The 22,819-nt window shown below is 43.3% G+C and overlaps 1 protein-coding gene across 1 annotated transcript in view; it reads left to right on the top strand.

The window, feature by feature from the left end:
- Nucleotides 1-213: 213 nt before the first annotated feature.
- AGPAT4 (1-acylglycerol-3-phosphate O-acyltransferase 4) overlaps nt 214-22,819 on the top strand; it is a 76,092-nt gene continuing 53,486 nt past the window's right edge. The window contains exons 1-2 of the mRNA XM_084285402.1: nt 214-326; nt 16,081-16,311. Coding sequence (XP_084141528.1) covers nt 16,134-16,311 — 178 coding nt within the window. The 5' untranslated portion in view covers nt 214-326; nt 16,081-16,133. The remainder of the gene's footprint in view (nt 327-16,080; nt 16,312-22,819) is intronic.

Consider the following 22,819-nt stretch of genomic DNA (forward strand, 5'->3'; position numbering starts at 1 on the left):
CGGGATGGCTGCCGCCCGCCTCCCCCTCACGGTGCCTCCCCGCAGCGGGGGACGCACTCGGGGAGCGGGGCGCGGGGAGCGGTCCCCCCGGCGGGTCGCCCCGGGAGGAAGTGACATGGCGGCGGGGAGGGGAGGGAGGCAGGGAGGGAAGGCGAGGGGCACCCGGAGCCGCCCGGCGGGTGGAGCCTGGCGGCCCCGCCCGAGCCGGCCGCCTCCCGGCGCGGGCAAAGTAGTGGCACCCGGGGCGGGGAGGCTCGGCACGGCTCGGCGCGGCTCCCGCCCCGGCCCCCCAGCGCGGCACACATGCCAAGGCTCAGCAGCGCCAGGTACGTGCTCTTCCCCTGGCTGGCTGGCCGGAGGGCTCCTCAGGTGCGGTCGAGCCGGTTTAGAGAAAAAACAAAAATTGATAATAATAATAATAATAATAATAAACAGCCAACCGAGTCGCCCCCTCCTCCAAACCAGCGGGCGTGCGGGGCGCGGCGGGCGGCGGCCAGGACCCACCCGCTTCATCCCCCCCCCCCCCCCCCGGCCGCCATTTGCTCCGCCGGGGGTCGCCCCGCGTCCCCCCCCACCCCGGGGCTCCGCGCTGCGAGCAGCCGGGGGAGGAGGAGGAGGAGGAGGAGAGGAGGAGGAGGAGGAGGAGGAGAGGAGAGCGCGGCCGGTGGCGGTCACAGGTAGCCGGGAGCCCGGCCGTGGGCAGGGTGGAGGAGCGGGGCGGCCCCGCCGCTGCTCGCCTCCGTGCCGGCCTCTGCCGGGGGAGGCTGAGAGCCCGGCAGCCGTGAGCCGTGCTTGGGCTGACAGCGGTCGGTGCGGGGAAAACTCCAAGGGGGCATTGTTTAGCTAAGAAATAACCCTTTGTGTGTTATTTTATTTTTTTTTTTCAACAAGTGCGTGCTGGCTGATTGCTGAAAAGGCAGCCCCCCCAAAAAAAAAGACGGTCTGTGTGAGCAATGTCATAGGCAGGTTTTGGTCTCTGACATGTATTGCTAAGAGTTACGGGTATTGCCATGCCGTGTGTAGGGCTCTAGGGATGATGTCCCTTATGCAGGTATATGTGTTAGGCAGTAACCTTGCTGCTATGTGGAAACCCCAAATCCATCATAAGAGGTGGGAGGAGGTGAGAAACTCCCTCTCCCCGGCCCTCTCTGTCTTAAAAAAGCCCCAGAGCGTTTCTTGAAAACCAGCGATGCGTCCAGCCCAGGAAGTTGTACCAGGCGATCATAGCCTTGGCTCGTGCTTAAGTCACTTTGCACTGCGAGCAAGTTGCAACAGACTTGAAGCTACTGGAGCAGGGAAGCAGTAGGGGTGCGGAGCAATGTAAGCAGAAGTTTGCAGCTTTCTTTCTCTCAGCTCAGTTCGCACGTGAATGACAGCATTGCTTTAAACATGCAGGGATTTGCGTACAACGTGCCAGGACTGCCTTTGTATAAATACTGACCACGTCGGTCACTAGGGTAGCTGGTGTGTTGTAAATGTTTGCTGTCGTTTACTGCCCAGCAACTTTCTCTAGGTGTTTGTGTCTGGTCTAACGCTGTGTTTTTCCAACTACTTTCTGCTGTCCTATAGATGAAAATACAGTTTGGTTCATTTTAGGAATTCATATAAATATAACGCATAGCTTTGCTTTTTTCCTATTAATGTTCTGCGTAACAGTGCCTGAAAAAGCTGTATCTAAAAATGAAACTTTAACAGCATGTTATGGAAGACAGAGGGCCAGGATTCACATGGAAGAATATATCAGAATATATGCCTGCAATGAACAGAGGAGGCATTGTAAGCTGCTGGTGGATAAAGATTGCTCTTAAGCAAAGTTTGGTTGTATCGGTGGTAGGCATTTAGGTATGAGGCTTTAGTAAGTGCTTCAACAAGAAGCTTCAAGTGTTGTATTTCGGAGTGAAGAAACTGCATAGAGGTCAGTCCTTGCCTAGAGTCACAGAAAAGCAAACAGCACTGTGCCTAGAGCATGGTAATGGCCTGTGGATCCCAAGCCCCAGTGGATGTCAGTTTGGTGGGCAGTTGTTTTGCTCTGTCCAGACAAAATCATGAGACAGTGGAGCTGTGTTCAGCATCTCTCTGGAGGGAAGTGTGCTTTCCTGGAGCGATGGTTGTGCATCAGTTGCAGTTGCATGTACTTACTGTACCATAAAGGAGAAGGGTTCTTGTGCAGGTGGTGGGTGAGAACCCTATGGCTGCGTGCTGCCCTGCTGAAAAGAGGTGTTTTCTTGTTCCCTTTTCTAAACCCGGATTTTATTGCTGGAGGATGAAGGCTGTGAAGAGTGCTCATGGAAATCTCTTCAACCCAGGAAGGCACCGTTATGACTGGGCTGGGGTTAGCAAATGGCATTTTTGCACTGCACATGTGTGCCTGCGGCCCTTAGAACTTGTGTTAATAATTTGGTCTTAAATTTTAATAAGTCAGACATCTGCTGCTTGATGTAGAAGAACGCTTCCCTAACCAATTGCATCGCTGCTGCTGCTGGTACATCTTGATAAGGGAGAAGAGGAACAAGAAAGCAACAATGCATTTTAGCGTGCTCTACTTGTGCTCTAGTCAGCAAATGCTTTTGAAGCTGTGGACCTCCCTAATTAGAGAGAACTTTATGCAGGGCAGCTATTTCCTCAGGTGTGCTTGATTGGCTCAGTGGGATGCAATGGGATTGTCTATAAGAAGACTGGGAAGGTGACTGGAGAGTGGTACCTGTACACTCATTTAATTTCATCACTGGTACTGGGCAGCTGAAAATGTGTTTTGCTTCTGCTGGGGGCTGGATTTCCCCAGCTGTGCAGTTTCAGGGGGTTGGGAAAGTGCATCCAGTCTGTTCTTTGGTGGTCTTAATTGTCACAGCGAGACGTGAATGAGCTTACCCTGCTCGCCTCTGACTAATGCTCCTGTGCTTCTCAGAAACTGCTGACTCATTTCGTTTTCTTGCCTTTTTTCCCCTTTCCTCCTCTGGTTCCTCAGAGTAGAGATGTGGTAGTGTCAAGGTAAGGTCAGAAAAAGAGGAAATGGAAACAAATAAGAATAACTGTGTACAGTGGCAAGGACAAAGATGCTATAAAGACCCCTCTTTGATTATGTGAGGGAAAGACAATGTCTGTAGTGGATTTCCTGAAAAGGAACGTGAACTGAGCATTAGAAACTGAGCAGAGCCATCCACCTGATAGCAGTCTGCTCTTTGTTTTGAACTTCATCTTCCTAGTTCTGCGCCTCTGCTTTCACCTTCAGCCCTTCTGTCTGTCTCGTTATATTCTGCCTTGAAGAGCTTAACACAGAAATCATTTTCTGCTTGTTGCAAATGAGCTGACCTGGCTTGAAGTTTCTGTTGTAGCATAAATAACAGGAACAGGGAAGGATGATTAACCAGTTCTAGGCAGGAAGGGAATCAGAGGTAGAGGTTGCTGAGACAGGGCTTGCTTGCCAGAAGCTTTGGAGTTGCAAGCAGAGACTAGTATACTGATTGTGTGTTATGTCTGCAAAATTTCTGACATCTTTGTCAGAATACAGTGTTATTTCTGGATTTCATTACTGCTGATTTGCTTTTTATGTGATCATAAAGTCAAATTGCAGTCACGTTTCTCCATCAGGATCCAGGTGAATGGAAAGCTTTGCCTGCACAGTTTCAGTTGGCAGATTATGCAAGCTTCTTTCACCTGTCAGAGAACAGGAAAATGGCTAACTGAAGACCTGTCGCTAAAGACAGGAAAAGAAAATATTAGGGGAAATCTGTGTAGAAATTACATATGATTTCTTGTGAGATCTACTGTGTGAAAGTTAAATAATGTCCTGGTTCTTCCCCTTTTTCCCTTATTACATCTTCCTTTGCACATCGTTGTTTGTCTCTTATTACCATGTTTTTCTGTACTTTGGGAAATACCATTACTGCAGATGCTGTTTTGCACTTCTGGAAGGTTTGAGGCCCTCTGGGTGTAGCAGCCTAGTCTTGAACTTGAATCATTCATGAGGCTTTCCCCCTTTGTCACAGGTTGTCTGTCAAGGGTTAACAATGCTTTAGTTAATTTTATGGTTCTGAGGATATGTTTAGACAGTGTTGAAGCTTGCATAGACATATTTTTTTCCCCTTGATCTGATACTAGTGAAAATTACATTACAAACAATGCAGTAATATCAGTCTTCAATTCAGCAAACAGTAGGCAGCAGAGATACTGCTATCTTCCCTCAACCTAGAAATGTAAAACAAGCATCTAGAGCGCCCGGAGTAATTGAGAGAAACAGCCCTTTCGTGTTGCCCAACCGTGGTAGGGATGCAACATGGTTATAATCAAGCAGTAAGATAACTAAGAAAGTGTTTTTCCCAAATTCATTCAGCCTTTGGTGTGTTGCTGTCTAGTTTTTACATGCCTATGCATGGACCTCTGCGAGTGTGTGAAATGCAAGTACTGCATTTCACCTGAGAGGGAGACAGAGAAAAGCTTCATTCTGAAATTAAGCTTTGTAAAACTATCCCAGATTTGTTTGAAGTTACTGGGACAAATGCTGAAAGCCAGGCTTTTGAAAGGATTCAGACAACTGAAATTGTGCAGAGAAAATCTAGGTAGATGTTGACGTACCAGATACTTAATTTCTTCCTTACAAAGGTTGTAAAAATGCTACTGGATTCTTACTAGGGTGTTTAGGAACTCTGCATGCTTGCCATCCAGTGGAGTAAATGCTGTTGGATGAAGCACTCTTCTTAAATGATATTGCTGGAAGTCTAAGATGGGTTTGACTAGCTGCAGCTTTAGGTACTGAGAATACAAGTATATTGATTAATTGTATCACATTTGGCTGTTTTTGAGGGATGTTTTCGAAATAACAAGAGCCAGTGAAGCTTGTTGAGAAATTTCTTTTGGCTTCAGTGGGATTTGAATCAGGTCCAAAATGAAACTTCTTTTATTATTGGACTTGATAAAACCAGTGTCTGTGATAAAGGCTTCTATTTTTTGAAGTTCTCAAATTAAATCAGTCTGTTAGGGGACTGATGATTGGGGGGGGGGGCTGGGAACAAGGAGGCTGTGTTCTGGGTTCGAAGTGTAGCAAATCAGTTCAGAAGCAGGTGTCTTTGAAGCAGAGGTGAGTGAAAACTGGTGTGGAAGATGATCGCTGAAGCACGGGTAAAGCAGTTACCACTGTTTGTTTGGATTTTTACCTGGCATCTGAATATGTGATTGCTTTGCGTGTGGGAGCAGCTGAGCCTTTCGCTGAAGCCAGGATCTTGTTTTTTTTTGGGACCGTGCCCAAAAGACCTCAGCTATAAGATGAATGCTTTTCTAAGTATTGAGTGTTACTTCCCTGAGGCAGAAGTTGGTTTTCTTTGAATAGGCATCTGGAAGCTTCCATGCCACATGCATCCTCCAGTTAAATTATTTGCCACAGAAAGAAGCATTGGAAGTGTAATGAATAAGTGTTCATTTTCTTGTGAATTCCCGTCTCGGTGTGGGCTACATCTTGTGTATACATTGCCATTTCTAATCTTGATATGTGGTTTTCATAAAGGAGAAATTCAGGTACTTCTTACTCTTCAGTGTCATGTGCCATACAGCCAAATTAAATTAATACTTGCAGGTGGGAAAAAAAGAAGTCTTTTCAAACAAAAAAAGAATATATTGTTTAACATCCTCTCAGTATTTAAAGAGGACATTAATGAATGTTGTTTCATATTAATTAAAAATATGCAAATGGCTTAGCTGAAGGAGACAGTCCTTCAAAAACTACTGTCATAGGAGATTTAAAAAAAAAAAAAAGTTCGTTTGGAGTTGTAATCAGGTGGCTGGCACTTCTCATTTCCAGCATGGCTAATTGCGCCTCATGACTCCTACTGGGGGCTTTTGGATCCCTCACACAAGATGTCAGCGCTGTTCCCTCCTACCCTTGCCATGAGCAGGGTGTTTGTGGCCTGGCCTGGGCACCCGACAGGCCTGCAGCCGAGCTCAGCTCCATGGGGAGGTAGCGGAGTGGGGGGGGGGGGGGGGGGTCTCCAGCTGGCCCCACAGCTGCTCCCAGAGAGGCCTTGTCACTGACCTTACACCAGTTTTTGGAACAGCAGTAAATCCTCAACGAGCCCATGGGCTGATGGTGGAAGTGGCCCTTGTAGGCCAGGGGGCACTGCCACCATGATGGTGGCACTCAGTGAGTTCTGCCACATCTGTGCCGTTTTGTTTTATTTTTAGTTTTTCAAGATTCATTTTTCTGTCACAAATCCTTTATTGTTCATTAGCTGCACTTTCTGGCCTTTTTATGTAAACAAAACAACAAAGCCACAGAGGTTAAGAATTAGACTTCTGGAAACAGGCTTAAAGAGGCTACCCAAAATGTAGGTCTACTAAATGTAGATCACAATTCCAGAAAATATAACAAGGTCATTTTATGGGAGTTTACTAAGGAAATAAAATTACCCTTTTTCCGGTGCTGGTGGCTTTTATTTTATGGTTGTTGAAGCTGAAACATCTAGCAAATGTCTTTAATTCTTCCTCGGACAGGAGCATTGGTGGACATGTATGCTTGTGTGCACAATGCTGTCTGGTACTGAAGTTACACCTTCTAGTTTATGATACAGGCCCACTTAAATTGCTGAATACTTGTCCCCTGTTTCTTGAGGAACAGAGAAATAAAGGGAAAGCGTTCATTAGATCAGCACATACACCCTGGTCTGAGCCATCTCCTACATTTGTACCTCTTACACTGCCTGCTGCCACTGAAGAGCTGAGGTGTGTCGGGTGTGTCCTTTCCCTCTCTGTTCATACCTGGCCTTTCAGAAACTGTTGTGAGGGAAACCTGAGCACTGGCAAGAAGGCAATTACAGGAGTATGAAAAGTACTATTTTGTGCTGAAGGCTGGAGCCTAATGACTGGGCCAGTCATAGTTCTGGAATTGGCTCTGCCATGGGTTTGCCACGTGACTGTCCAGCTTTGCAGCAGCCTTGTTAGTTCCCGGTGTGTTAGATGGAGGTAGGAAGACAGATCTTGTCAGGCTCATTGAATGGTTGGAGCTTTTCCCGGATTTATCAACCCCTTTCATCTAGAAGAGTTAACAAAAGTCCATATTGTTTTCTAAACCTATCCCTAAAAGGTTCCATTTCCGTATATACAAATGGGGTTACTTATACTAGCAAGTTTGTTGAGTGGATGTGAAACTTCTCTGCCTGCACAAAACTGGGCGTTAGTAGTGTAGAAAACTGTCTGTGGCTGACCTGAAGTTAGGGGAGTGATAATTTTGTACTCTACTTTTGTTCTTATCTAACTGTGGTTAAGAATTTGAGTATTAAATATGTGAAGTTTAAATTAATCCTTTTACCAGAATTTCCTTAGTGCCTCACGCCTAAAGCTGTTATGAATTTGGGGAAAGTATTTTGTCTGCTGAGCATATAGGCTGTTCCCGGACCTTGTGTTGACCCCTTGTTTCGTTGTGAATGTAATTTACAGCTCTTTAAGACAAGATGACAGTGATCAGTGTTCGGCAAGAAAAAACATGAGTCTTCTTGGAGAGGCCTCCTTTTTAAAGCTTATCTCTCATCAAAAGAATGTTTGGGCTCTCAGCACCATTCTTTTTTTTTTTTTTTTTTTAAGGCATCCCTGTTTTTTTGCCAGCCCTTGAATGAGCTTTTGTCTGTTGCCCCTGTCCCTTCCCAGCCCTATTCTTCTGGCTCTTCTAAAAGAAACGTTCTTGTAATAAGCACTGGGGAACAGTAGCTACTCCTGTGTTGCATCTATTCCTGAAATACCCAACACAGAGGTGATCCACCACAGTGGTGTGTGCCCTTGAGGCTGACTAAGTACCATGACACCAGTGGCAAACACCCTGCTCTACTGCACCTCCTGCCTCCTTAATTTTTATTTTTTTCATGCGTGTGAGCAATGTTGTAGATCTCACCATTGAGATATTTCCCACAGACTCTACACTGAGTGGCTTAGTGAGATAGACTTGGATCTCTCTCACATGTGCAAATACCTTATACAGTACTTTGAGTGTTCAGTACAGAAATTCTTACATCAGCAACACAAAAGCATATGTATAAGCATATATATGCGCGAAGATTTGGTTTGTTTCAGACATTCGTATCCTGTTGTGTGACAAGCCACCTGTACTTCAGCAGCAAGCCAGATCACCCACTGAAGAATCTTGCTAGAAATGTGTTTTGAGGGTTTTGTTGTTGTTTTTTTTTTTTTTTCTTTCCTTTTGGAGGTGGAGGGTGCCAGATGACAGTAATATCTGTGCCTGGTTACCTTTGAGTAAGCACTTAATGTTGCCTGTGGTGACCTGAGAGCAAATATTAAATTGGTTACAAGTGCATGATAAAGCTGGTTGTCTTGGTCTGTTTGTTATTTACCTCAGTTACTTCTGAGGAACTGTCCAGGTCACCTATATTTGTGTGACAGTCTAGCTCACATCCTGCTTAGATTCTCAATATATATTTTTTTGCAAGTCCGTGTTTGCTGTTTAGTCCTGCTCTCTTGCTCAATCTCTAAATTGTGCTTATATTGCCCTTATTGGCAACACAAGTGACTTGTTGAATAGAGGGACCCAGAGACAGAGGAAGTGGGGACTGTGGTATCCAGAACTGAACTGTGGGGCTCAATTCTGTTAGATTACTTCTGGTCTGAAGAATCTTAATGCAGCTCTTCCTTTTATTTTTCCCAAACAAATTACAGATAATCGTGCTTTGGAGAAATATGTAAGTTTTAATGTATTAAGATGCAGGAACTTGGGTGGGGAAGAACTGCAGAGCAACACCTGACATGCTGGAAAGAAGCAACTTGCCTTCTCCTGCAGTTTTTGTGAGCTTGATCTTCTGCTGGGCTTCACCCAGGCCCGTTCTTTGAGTAACTCTGCAGGGGCCAGGAAAAGAAATGCTTAACTTCAAGGAGTTTATCCTCATCAAATAAGTGCTTCCTTAAAGATGAAGCTCTGCTGGCCCTGTGGTCCCTAAACACAGCACCCCCCAGGAGTTCTGTATTGCCTTGTGTTTAAGCCCAGCTCCCTATGGTGCCCTTGTTCAGCTCCCTCCTCCCTGAATATTTAATGCTCCTGGAAAAAGGAGCAAGATTGAACTGCTCCTTGAATTAACGTGGGCAGTGGCTCCTCATCTTGCACTCCTTTTGTTTTTGGAGTACGCATGCTTCTCCCTGGTTGCCTGTACCCCCTGTATAATTCCTTTCCATGTGGTAAGGGACCAGCCAGCACTGAGGCCGTCAGGGCAAACAGCAGCAACGTGGTGTGTTTTCCCAGCAGTTTGCGTGCATGGCTAAGGAACTCATGTCCTGGCAGGCATGAAGGGCTCACATAGCTGGCTTGCTCTGACATTAGGTCACAGCAGGAAGAAAATATAAAAGGGGAAGGGAAAGCGTTATTGTACTCTAACCACTTCAAAAACTCTTGCATTACTTTTCTTCCTTTTGTTTGGACTCTGTTATGCTAATTATCTTTGTGCTCAATAGAAAATAAATAAAAATTCAGTTTTATGGTGTGGTGGTTTTTACACTGATGGTTAAACTCTGCTATACTACTCACTCACTCCCCCTACTCAAAGGAACAGTGGGGAGAAAATACGATGTGAAAGAGCTCGAGGGTTGAGTTGAGGACACGGAGATCACTCAACATCTACTGTCACAGTCAAACCAGACTCAGAGGAGAGAGATTAATATAATTTATTGCCTATCACTAGCAGACTTGAGCAGTGAGAAACTAAAAGCAAACTAAAAAAAAAAAACTTTACCCTGTTCCAAGTCACACAGCGGAATGGGGGCTGTGGTCAGTCCCTGAGGCTTAATCTCTGCTGCTCCCTCACAGTCCCTCCCTGCCCCTGCTCCCCGTGGGGTCCCTCCCAGGGGATGCCGTCCTTCCCGAACAGCCTGTGGGGCCTGCCCACAGGCAGCAGCTCTCCAAGCACTGCTCCCACATGGCTCCGTACCATGGGGTCCATCCATCCCCCAGGAGCAAACTGCTCCACGGGTGTGGGCAGCTCCCCCCAGACCCATGCTCCTGCGTGGGCTCCTCTCCACGGGCTGCAGCTCCGGCCCAGGCTCTGCTCCTGCGGGGGCTCTCCATGGGCTGCAGCGTGGAGATCTGCTCCATGTGGGACCCATGGGCTGCAGGGGGACAGCCTGCTCCACCAGGGGCCTCTCCACAGACTGCAGGGGAACTGCTGCTGCCTGCCTGGAGCACCTCCTGCCCTCCTCCTGTGCTGGCCTTGGGGACTGCAGGGCTGCTTGTCACTCTTCTCTCCCAGCTGCTGTTGCACAGCAGGTTTTTTCCCTTTCTTAAATCTGCTCTCCTAAACCAGCATTGCTGATGGGCTCAGCTCTGGCCAGCAGCAGGTCCCTTTTGGAGCTGGCTGGAGCTGGCTCTGATCTGACATGGAGCAGCTGTTGGGCTCTGCTCACAGAGGCCACTCCTGCAGCCCCCTGTTACCAAAACCTTGCCACATAAGCCCAATGCACATCACAAGTCTCTAAATTGGGTATCCCGAGGCTCACTGGTAGATAGTATTAATTCTTCAGCCTTTGAAACAGCCAAATGGACACATCTCAGATGTAGCTGTGTAATACAAAATATGCAGTCAGGAATGCCTGGCTTCTCAGAAAAACTGAAAAGCGTCCTGGAGTTCCCTTAACTGTAGGGAAAACTCTTAAGGTATGATCAAATGCATCCCCAATGTGTGACTTTTCTGAGGAGGTAATGCTCTGGACTTGCCTTTGGAGGAAAGGGAGAAGTGATTCAAAGCCTGATTAAGCACGAGACAAATAGATAATTCTTCCTTCAGACTTTTTTTTTTGGTGACGTGTACAGATAAATACCCCTTGAAGGCCTATATACATGTGGATGCGGCATATCTTATGCTGGCTTCTGACACCCACTGGCAGGAAGAGAAGAGCTCAAGGGCTTCCTCTGACTGCCTTGTCAATATTTTCTGAATACAGAAGCATCGTTGAGTTGAACTCTGCTATGAGCTAGTGCTGCTAGCTGTGCTGCTCTGATGGCAGCTGAAAGTTACTTAGAGGCAGTACAGGGACTGCTGTAATCTGAGCTGCGCTTGTTCTCATTGTCTTGGTCACCGCAGCTCATCTGTCCAGGAATTTGGTTTAGAGAAGAAAATACAAGAATGGGCATCATCGTCACATGCTTGTTTCTTCTTAATTTGCAGCAGAGCATTTAAAACTTAAGCATTAGCACTTTATCATAGAGCAGATATGAGCAAAGAAATTTGTGTAGGCTTGAGACATGCTTTTCTGAAAATAACCAATTGCTTTGCTGTCCTGCCTCAGGTTGTAAATATAGACAGTATTAGGTTAGTCCAGATGCTGTCAGATAGATGCCCTGTGGCTTTCTGTACTCCAGTGACTCCGTTTACTGCATAAACTTTGCTAAGGTGGGCAATAGTTCTTAGCTTCATTCTCATGCTTTCTGTAGAATACAGTTCCGGTCTTTAAGATATCCCTGGCAGTAGTCTCAAATGTCTTACAGACTTTGACGTGCTACGCAGTGTTATTGTCAGCAGCCCCTGCCAGAAGACTGGTGTTCACCTTGTGTATCGCTAGTCTAATGTTGTATTGTCTTTGCTATGTGCTCCTGCTGATTTTTTTCCAAGCAGAAGGAACCACTGAGAGTAGTTTAAGTACAAAAAAGTGGATCGTGCTGAAGAATGGAACAAGGAGAAGAGAGAGGTGGAGTGAATGGTCTTGCAGTCTGCTTTTAAACTGATCCTGTGACCTCTTAGTCACATGAATAGATGCTTGTTGACTTGTTCCCTAGACGGACATTTGAGGTTTGAGTCTTTTGTTTCATATCCAACTGAAAACTGTTATTAAAGAACATTCCTATCTGTTTTTGATGCTCTGGCTGGCCGTTTTCTCCTAATTCATTTTAAGGGGTGTTTGATAGAAGAGAGCTTCTTGGCAGCTCTCCGATCTTAATAGCTTCTGAGAAAATGCATTGATTGACTCTTTTGTTTTCAAAAGATTGCTGTAATTTTCAGCCATTATCTATAAGGAAATCAGTGTAATTTATTAAACTAGCATTGTGGATTAAGAATTAAAGACTTGATCCTTTCATCATTTAAACCAGCGTTATATTGATGTTACCCATGAGGAATTTCAGTAAGACAGAGCAAGTGTGAAAAGTTCCTGTGAATTCTTAGAAAGCAGGCTTCTAGACCTCTTTCGTGAGATCAGAACTGCTTCTTGAAAATTAAATTTCTGCTTTGTAGCCTTTACCAAGAATAAACTACTTTTCTTGGAGTTTGGGTAATGGAAATAGTCCTATCAGTGTCATATTCAAAAAAATCTTTAAAGAATAAGCTTATGTCTAAGAAACAAAACACTTAGCTGGCATTATGGGTATAATGGGTAGCAAAATTTGTAGAGAAAATAACTTGAATTTAATCAAAGAGAAAATTAATCTCTAGTTTCCCTACACTACGGAAAATAAAAATATGAGCAGTGGTTCCAATTCCTTGTTCCTTTTTAGATTAGATACATTTCAGTGGTACCGCTTACGTAGTTTTGGTTTGCCTTGAAAACGTTTTATGGAAGCTTTACAGAATTGAAACTTCATGACAGGTCTGAATGCAGGAAGAAATTAGTTTCAAACATTGCATTGTGACTTTATCAAATTGTAAGACAGTAATCATGTTTTATCACAGTCATCTCATCAATGTCTCTTTTAATTCTATGAAGTTGTGCTTTAAAGACCCAACATGCAGTAAATACTCATTACTCATGAAGTAAATGATGCACATAAATAAAACATTTTAATGTAGTTTAACCAGTCTTACAGTGGGAGAACCAAATTGATGTACTAACATTTGGGTGAGTCCTTCCTCCTTCCAGACTCTGTCATTCAACTGCTTTTCCTCTTCATAACGATTGTCAATCAGCAGCTTACTACAGGAAATTTTTGTTGACCATATCAAATAGTGAGTTTCTATGTCTCCACTGTAAGGAAACAGTGCTTTAATTTTATTTCACGTGTGTTGTTTTTTTTGATCTGTTCCCTTCCTGATCTCTGGGAATTACATTAGATTAGAGTGATTCTGTGACATGGAATTAAACAGGCTAGCTGGCACAGAAAGCTTTTGATCAGTTTTAACTAAGGACAGTAGGATAACCCCACTTACTGGGTTTCAGGCACTGTACAGTCTTTTAAACCATCCACTCGTAGGCCATTGATCACTTCCAGTCAGAGTTTTAAATGATCTAATCCTGCTACTTGACAAGTAAAAGAGTCTGAGTTAGGGAAGTGCAATCCTTTATTCTTCACTGTAAATTTATCCAAAACTTGATTTTACCTTTTATTATTATTTTATTTCCTCTCCAGTGTTTATTTTTTTCTTCCGAGTGAGACAGAGGGCTGCAGCATGAATCATTACGATGATTCCTATGAGACAACATTTCTCATTCTCCTTAGCTTTCAACAAAAACGAAGTCTTTGGGCAAAGCCCATGCTGATAAATTGTACGCCATCCTAAGAAACATATCTGTAGTGGAATGGTTGGTTAAAGCTGGAAAAGCTTTTTACAAGTATAATGACAGTGGCTACTACAATGAACACAGGCCTGCTCTGCGTTTCCGAGGTACAGATGGTGTCTGCTTTGGTACTGAATAGTGCAGCGAGATAAAGGGAACAAAGTCTGTAATACACAAAGGGCACATTTTAACTGCTAATAATAGGCTTGGGACTGCCATAAACACTTGATATAAATCATTCAGCAACACAGATTCTCTTTCTGACTTTTTTTTTTTTAGTGTTCCTTGTGATTGAAGACCTGGCTGAATATCTTCCCATCGCTTTGTAGCAGTTCTTGTGTGTGCTCTTTGCTGTGGTACGCACAGTCAGCAAGGGCAATAAAACAAACGTTTCAGGACACTGATCTAGACTCAGTGCCTCACATAATGGGGTCTCATATAAACTAAAAGGATAGGCATAAAGATTTGTTCATCGGTTAATTCCCCAGGATGCTGACAGCTGCTGTTTTGTGATGGCCTATGACCGGCACATTCAGAAATAGTCTCAGGACTTCCTCCCTGGGCAAACTCTCATGCCTTACAAGGAGAAACAGTTTAGGAATGGAGCAGGATGGCAGTACCTCCTCCTTAACCATATTCAAAATACTGGGGTGTTGATTGCTGAGAGATTGTGTCTTAATATTTTTTCTCCTGACAAGCCTAGAGTTGGTGGTAGTGACAGCTACAGGGAGCCCAATAAGGTTTTTGGTGGGCCAGAGTACTTGGCAGAGGGGACTTTCTCTGGACTGGCAGCTGGTAGGGTTGGATCTGTCCTTTCAAAATTGTGCAGACGTTTTTTAAGTAATCTAAGAGTTGGTTTTCTGGAAACACTGCTGGGTCATGGGCTAGCGCTGTTATTGATGTTTCCTTTCTGGGTTTATGGAGTAAAACTGACAGAATTACAGTGTCAAGGAGTAATGGAACAAATTGTGTATATTATGCATAGACAAGCTTTTATTCTATTGCCAAAATCGACTCGTATTAAAATGCAACAAGGGAACAAGCAAATAAAGCTAGAAGCTGCTGCTACCTTTTGGTTTGGGAGCATGGCTGGAGCAGGCTGCAGAGGAAGGCACAAATTTTAATGTTAAACTCTAAACCTTGCATTTATTTTTAATAGAGAGGAGTGGAGTGAGTGTATACAGAACCTATTTTTTTTCTTTTTTTTTTTTTTCTTTTTTTTGTAATAACCTTTTGAAAATGAAATGACTTGATGCTCTCTTCTGCAAAGGGGCAGAAAACCTGAATTCTTATCTTGCTCTGATAATGTTGTAGTTAGATTGTGTGCGTATCCTTGAACTTCAAGCGTACAAGGAATAATATTTAAACTGAATAGAGCTGCTCACATGCCTAAAATCAGTGTACTGCCCTGTTTACTTGAGTGGATATACATGGCTATGTATGTACATGTATGTGTATTTAAAGACGTTTTCTGGAGTAGACATAGGGTATGCTGAGGAAGGTGATACCAGGAAATGTACCTGTTGTTTTGTTGGTGGTGCTTGTTTGTTTGTTTTAATTTAAAACCATAGATGTGTTAAAAAATTTGTTCTGGGCTTCACTGAAGACAGTGGGACACACGGTATAGTGTTTTTTCTTCCCCAGTCAAATAAAGGAAGAAAAGACTGTTCTTACCTCTGCTATTCCTCTGCATCTGTAGCTGAGCTCTTAAGCTTGCTGGTCTATTCTAAATAAGGTTGTACTGAAATTGCACAGGACAATCGTTTGGTAAATGCATCTTAACAAAATACAGAGCAGTCAGCAGTGTTCTGGACTTTTGTATGTGTATGCAAGTACAACAAACCTTTTTTTGAAGGTATTTGAAACTAAATAAATGAGTCTTGAATAGAGTAAAAGTTGGAAACAACTGTTTTGGGGTGTTTCATAATGTACCCTTGTGAAGGTAACCAGACTCTCAAGCAAAACCCAAGTTTTCTCAGCGGTGTGGAAGGTACTGGGGGTGTGCACACCTTGGTTTGTGGGGAATTTTATGGTATAGTTTTGAATGGGAAATAAGTTTCAGATTTTAAAAGTTTTAAAGAGAGGTGATGGGACTGTAATTAAAGATATATCCTACTTTGGGTGTGGTACAAGTTCCTGGTGTGATTAAGGTTTTTTGGATGAAGCATCATCAACACTACCAGCAAACCTTTGTTAAAACCGTGTGTTTTTAAGACTTGCAAAATTTGGATCTGCTCATGAATATAGCAAAGACTACTGTATGTGTCTTATGAAGTGCCAACAACTCAGTTCAAAATATAAGTGAATTGTTTTGCTCATATTTTAACAATAAAGGCCTGATAGAGGAGTATTGCAGTGCACAAAATGGAGTCTATATGCTCATGTGTTTTGTAGAATTAGAACTGAAATGTGAAAACCTGTTTCCAAAGTCAATGCAAATCGATTCAGAAATATGGTATTCTCTTTCCATGCTTACCTTTGCAAATACTGTAATCGGTCCTTTTTCTAAATAAAGGAATTAAATTCACTCAGATGTTTAATGGAAAGTGGGACATCTGTAATAATCTGTTCACAGAAACAAATGCACTCTGTAACCGCTGGTACTATTTGGTTTTGCAGGTTGTCTTCTGCATTTTGGGTCTGAAGGTACCCTCTTGCTTTCTCAGCAAATCATGGACATCGTTGGCTTTCTGAAGTCTCAGTTCATTTGCCACCTGCTGATCTGCTACATATTTATAGTGTCAGGACTGATCATTAACTTCATTCAACTCTTTACACTTATACTTTGGCCAATCAACAAGCAACTGTTCAGGAGGATCAACTGCAGGCTGGCTTACTGCATTTCAAGCCGTAAGATTTTATTTTGTTTTTTGTTTTATTTTTTTTTTAAGCTACTTTCATATTTTGTCTTGAGGGAATCATTAAAAAAAAAAAAATCTGAAATAAATTTCAAAGTAACCTGTATAAAGATCATGACTGCTTCCTACAGCCCTTGCATTTGTGTGAAGAGGTGTATGCTTTGTTCAAATGTGCTGTTCTGCTGAAATGTTGTGCTCTTTTATTGGGATACTTGCTCGACTCAGGATAATGAAGAAAGACTGCCTCTCATTTGGCTATCCATCATGTTCCATTAAGCCAAATGCGAAATATTGACCAAATAATAGCATAAGTTGCTGAGATGCATTATCTGGAGGCTTACAGTGTTAACAAGTCATTTCCGGTAGCACTTTCAATCTCTTTGTTATGCGTGATTTTGTTTTTAATCATTGTTCAGTTTTCATGTGCCAATACTGCTCAGAAATAGGAAGTAACAGTAACAAAAAAAAAAAAAAAAAGGAAAAACACTGATTCAATATACTGCTTTCTTAAGCCAGTCGCAAATTGTTGTTTGCTTGAATAAGCATTTCAGACTTAAAGCTGCATTCGTACGTATTTGGTATAAGCGTAAAGTGTATAATGGAGAACCCAGCTGGTAGCCTGTAAGCACTGAAAGAAGTGGGAATCTCGGGGGGGAGAGGGGAGTGTGAGCTCAGGGTATTTATTACTTGTCGAAAGGCCAAACCTTTACAGCTGTTGGAGATGTGACAATTCACTGGCTGTTGACTAAAGGGGTAATTCCAGTGGAATGACCGAGACCCATATGCTTATGTTTCTTCTTTGTTAATAGGCTGGTGGAGTCTCCACTCATCAACAGTAGATTATCAGAGCACCTTGATAATATCAGTCTGTTTATATATTTGTTTCTGAAGAGCTATAACTGCAGCTTCAGCACTGATTTATTGTGGTGCAACTTCTCACTTCCACATAATTGCTATCAACATACAGCAGAGTGCAATCCCTCCGAAGCTGTTAAAAGCACAGTAGTGTACCCATGTCCAGTAGCTGTGTGTGCACTGTTAAATGTGTCCATGTTCCAGGGGAATTGCCCTGGGCCTTTCTGAATCTCAGAAGTGGTTTCTAAAAATGAAAATGTTACAAAGTGCATGCCTACTGAGGCTCCCTAAAGATGATCCAAGTGTGATGTCACTGGCAGTGGTGAGTGGTTTCATACAGAGGAAAATAACCCTTCAACACAGGGATGATGAATTGTGTTGCAGAAATACCGCCCAGTGGTTTATTCCAGTTTACCTTGCTCACTACTAGGGATCTGAGAAGGGTGAAGCATTGTTACTGTTCATAATTAACTGCTTGATTCAGAAATCTGCCACTCATCTCAAACTGGAGGCTGTTGGGGATTAATCTCATCAGTGAGTCTGATGTGCAAATGTTAAAAACATTTTTGTTTAAACACTTTTGACTCAAATTGCAAAGCTGCATCAGGATATATGGGCCCAAATGAGTTGGGGGTACTCTTTTACTGTATCTGTAATAAAGGGAGGAGGATGTTCCTTGTGAGAAATCTCATTTTTTGCTGTCCATGTGTATATCCCTGAAGCAGGGAGTTTGCAAGTAGTATACATTTCCATGTGTGAATGGTGGCGTGAATGTGGCCAAGTTTTTACTTTATATCTGGGAGCACGCTGTAAGTTTGAAGCCATGGGCTGCAGAAGATAGTACACGGGTAAATTTTCGTTTAGGATAGAGGAACACATTTGTATATGTATATTATTTTTAATGCAATTCCTTCTGCTACGTTCAGCCTTTTGGCTATTTAGTGCCGATTCACCAGCTACATCAGTCTCCAGACTGAATCCTTTAGCTGCCGTCAGCATGGTCTCATCTGTACCAAGGGCTGGTCACTGTTTGAATAAGAGCCTGTAATAATACTGCATGCTTGTCCTTCATCGCTCCAAAACACAGCAGCACACCAGCTAGTAGGAGGAAAATTAACTCTATGCTAGCCGAAACTAGGACAATCAGGTAGCTGGCTTTTCATTCAGGATTGTTGATCTAGTCTTTAGTGTTGACTCCACTAGAAAAGGTTGTTTTGCGAGATTTTTGCCCAGTTATGCTCAGAACAATCTAGCCCTAGGTTAAAGACAGTTATTTGAGCTTTACAACACTGGTTTGCAATCTGTCATTTGATGTGAGTCACCCTTATGTGAGTGATGTTTGAAAAGGGGAAAATGATAGTTAATTAAAAAAGGTATTTGGAAGAACTGCAGGAGATTAGTCAAAACTGATGTGCTTTTGTATTAGTGTATGTGTAAGATAATGGCTTTTGGGGGCATTGGTGTGCTGACTAATACGTAACTTAAGTTGGGCCTGTATGGGCCCAATGAAAGTCACGGAAAGTCAGCTTGCTCTTTGAGATGACGAAGCTTAGCCTTGGAGAACACAGAAGAAGCCTGTGGTTTGCAGGCGATAAGCATCACGTTGCTTTGAGCGGCTGATAAAGTCTGAATCACGAAGTCAACCCAGTAGTGAAACAGAGCAGGCATGGTTTAACTTAAAAGTAAAATGAAAGTAGCAGCTGCCTTTAGATCTTTCTAAGTTCGGCCAGTTTCCATTTGATGTCAATGGTGGAGATGAATAATTCCACAAAATTGAAGGAGAGCGTTTCATCCTTGACACCGTGCTCTTGGGAAAGTGCTTTTGTATTTCAAATAATGGTAAAATTTCCTTCTACCCATTTTCTTCCCGTCTCCTTTCTAGTATAGGAATGTGATATTCTCACTTGCCCAGGCGCAATGTCTGCTGTCATGCCGCATGTAGGAAGCTAAACTGCTGTGGTGGCTCATGACTTGTCCTCACTGCACTGGTTCTGCCAGAGCTGGGGATGTTCGTCTACTCACTCGAGTTAAGTCAGACTAGTTCAAGTAAATGTTTTCATACCATAAAAAGGTCATATGGAATAACTGTGTTTTAGTAGCTGTGGACACGTAACTGTGTGAGCTGCTACGTCAGTGGGAGCATGGCAATAGCTCCGTAGCTTCTCACCATACCTGCTGACAACCCAGCAGGCTAATGCCATATACTTCAATATGCTGCTCATTGATTCAAGCTAGAGAAGAAGTGAAAGCTTGGTTTCCAGTTTGAATTTATAGTGGAAAGGATTGACTAGAGCAACAACTTGGTTTCAAGGGAAAGGAGCAGAAATGCACACAGCTGCCTTCAGTAATTGGTGTTGAGACGTTGTCTTCAAACGAATTGTGGATCATGGGTTGGGCGGATAGGGTGAGGTTAGCTTCTGTACTGACTTGCTCCATTATACTTTAGAGTTAGGGAGAACTCCTGATGTAGTGTTGCAAGAGAAAAAATACTCATTCTAATAAATTGGCATGTTTTTGGCATGGCTTTTTATGAAATTTGAGCTGGAGAAATGTTCTTCATTGTTGATTGGAAACCTTGTTCAGCCTGAGTCTCCTGCCTTCCAAAGGGTGTGTTGGCCTGTCATCAGATTGTAATTTGGATTGCTTCTCTATCTCCAACGTACTTTCCATGTTTAACTGTGAATAAGCTTTCCCTGTTTGATCCCATTAACCCCTTTGCCAAGTATCTATAGGGCAATGGTTAGTTGTAGTCATCCTTACTCTGTATGTCTTAACCTTTACTGGAGAGTGTTAGTTGCAGAGACTAACTATATTCAACGTGAAAGGAACAACAGAGGAAACCATCTTTGTTCTTTTGTTTTTGTTGCTCTTAAATGAGCTAGGAGACTAGTAAGGATTGCATGTCCTCTGTTGTGTTTTAAATGTAAGGAAAAAAAAAATAAAGCCTTTGGGCTTATAACTTTAAGCCAGTGTTTATAAGTTCTTCCTGATACCGAACTCCGTAGAGTGCAGCGGTATTAGGAAAACCGAACATGGCAAAGCCATGCAAGCTGCTAACCATAACAAGTTTTAAAAACAAGTGTGCTTGGAAGATGGCATTGGAACATAGGTTGGGCAATCCATTAATCTTATAGTTTATTTTTAAGTAATTGAGGGGCACTTTGTCCTCAGTCTCTTCTTCCAAAAGACTGAGAACCATGGAGTATCTAAGGAAGGAAGAAAACACCTAGTGTGGAATACATCGCAGTCCTTGATGCTGCTTGTACCTGAATTGGAAGAGGTGGGAATGCATCCTCCTTGTTATCTGGGGACAGCAAACCATCACAAAGGATGGGCACAGCTCATCTGCACTAGTGTGTGAAGTTGGCCAAGGCTGTGGGGAGAACAGGTTCTCCTGGCTGTAGTGCCACGCATGCACATGGCTGTGGAGCTTGCTGGGGCTGTGGGAGAGTGCCTCGTACATCCTGAACTGGTTTGTGCTTGGTGGGCTGGTGCAGTGATCCCCAGGGATGAGCAGGGTGTGCTGGGCACCTGCTGGCTGCTTGGGACATAACCTGCCCTGTGCTGAGACTGGGAATGGGACTACGCCTGCTGGACAAATGTCTTTTTTAATGGTGCTGGGTATATTTACTCAGGAAGATGTTTGTCTGTGAGCAGAGCAGTGGTTGATGGCTTGTCCTCTTGCTGCCCCTGTGCTGATGGAAACTCAGCTTTCCCTGCTGCTCGAACCAGCTGGTGCTCCCAGGACGCCTGACAGGCCGGCCTGCCGCTGCCTTTCAGCACAGGGCGAACTTGGTGCTGCACAAACGGAAGAGCTGCCAACAAGAGTATGATTGTCTGGAAGGATGCAAAAGGGCTTTAAAAGCAATTGTCTTAGCGTCTCATTTGCCTTTATAAATTAATTATCGTAGTACTAATAGCTATTCTTGTGCTGTGAAAGGGGTATTATTATACCTTTGGGTAAAGTTACACTTTGTAGGCTGCAGTTTGTAAATCCCTCCGAGGGGAAGGCCCTGCATGGAAACAGGCACCCCTGGTGCCCGCTCACTGATTGCAGAGAAAACAAAATGGAAACTGATTCTTCCTATGACTGAGCTTTCTAGAAACAACATCAGATGAAACTGAGAACTGCTTTCCATTCATCATAGCTGACTGTTATGAGACAGTAAAGCTAATTCCTTCCATGTACAACGATAAGGTGTCCAAATAAGGGTGGGTGATGGTGTTGTGTTTAATCCTCAAGATTTTGTTTGATTGCATGTAGTCCCAGTGCCCACTTGGAGTTTACAGGAGCCGCGGACCATTTTGCTTGTTGTTTGTACCAAGGAGATGCTGAGGCAGAGAGGAAAAATTCTCTGGGGCAGTTGAGTAAGCAGGAAGGGATGGGAAACGAGGGCCCTTGAAAGGCACAGCTTTCTTCTTTCTGCAGTTCCCTCTACTGTCATCTTGCAGCAGAAGGAACAGTCTGGTGGTGTTCAAAGTATGCCACAGTGTCCTTCATATAATCCTGTAGTGATTTATTTATAATACAGACTGAATTGTGTTTGTCAACACAGATGTAACAAAGAGCTTTCATAGGGCACTCAGGGCTGCCTTCTTAGCCTGTTTGCAGGGCTGTTTCCAGTAATGTGTGCGAAATCACTTTTTCTCAAGTGCTGTTACTTGCCCAATAAAAACCTTTCTTAGTTTGGTTCCACACAACACATCCATATGAAGCCACTTGTGAAGACTATGCAAAGTCTAGAACAAATCTTAGAGGCCAGATTTGGTAGTCACAGAAAGAGAAAATGTGGGGAAGCTTCTGATAGCTGGACCATCACCTTAGCCTTTCCTGCTTTCACTCAAGCCCTGCCATGGGGATGACTACAGGAAACTTTAGGAGATGCCCACGTGTTGTGGTTTAACCTGGCAGGCAGCTCAGCACCACACAGGCCTTTGCTCACCCCCCTCCAGCAGTGGGATGGGGGAGAGAATCGGGGGAATAAAAGTTAAAAGCTTGTGGGTTGAGATAAAAACAATTCAACAGGATGGAGAAAGGAGAGAAATAATACATACAATAATAAGAAATAATAAGTACAAAACAAGTTAATGTGAGGCAAAGCTGTGCTCCACTTTTAAACAGGCAGAATATTTAAACTTTATAACTTCAGAGGCTTTTTTTTTTTGGTCCAAAACATGCTATTAGTTTGCAAAGAGTTCTTGGGAACATACCTCTCAAAAACTATCAGTATTTGTTTGCAAAATAATGCTGGAGACTAAATGTTTCAAGCTGTGAAGTACACTGCAGCCTGTATCGGTGTGCTTTCCTGCTCATGCTTCATTCTGGGGTCTGAGTCTTTTTCTAAGAGGGGAAGAAAAAAAAAAAGTAGACTTAAGCGTGTAAACCATAACACTGAAATAAACTTGTTTCTTCAAATGATAAGCAGTATAATGCTATTAACTCAGTAAGAACCTATTTTAGGGTTGGTGGGGAGATCACACCAACACGTTTTTGTTAGTGGATGTGATTTTGAAATGTTTTCTTGTTGTTGCTGAATATTTTCTCAACATATTACGGCATGTGCCCATTCTGCTGTCTTCTAGAGAGTTGTCTGAGTTACTGTCCCTCAATGTTACGTGTGCATGACCAAATGGGAGCGTACACA

The sequence above is a fragment of the Netta rufina genome, assembly GCF_964035555.1.
Source record: "Netta rufina genome assembly, chromosome: 3".
Taxonomy (NCBI): Eukaryota; Metazoa; Chordata; class Aves; order Anseriformes; family Anatidae; genus Netta; species Netta rufina.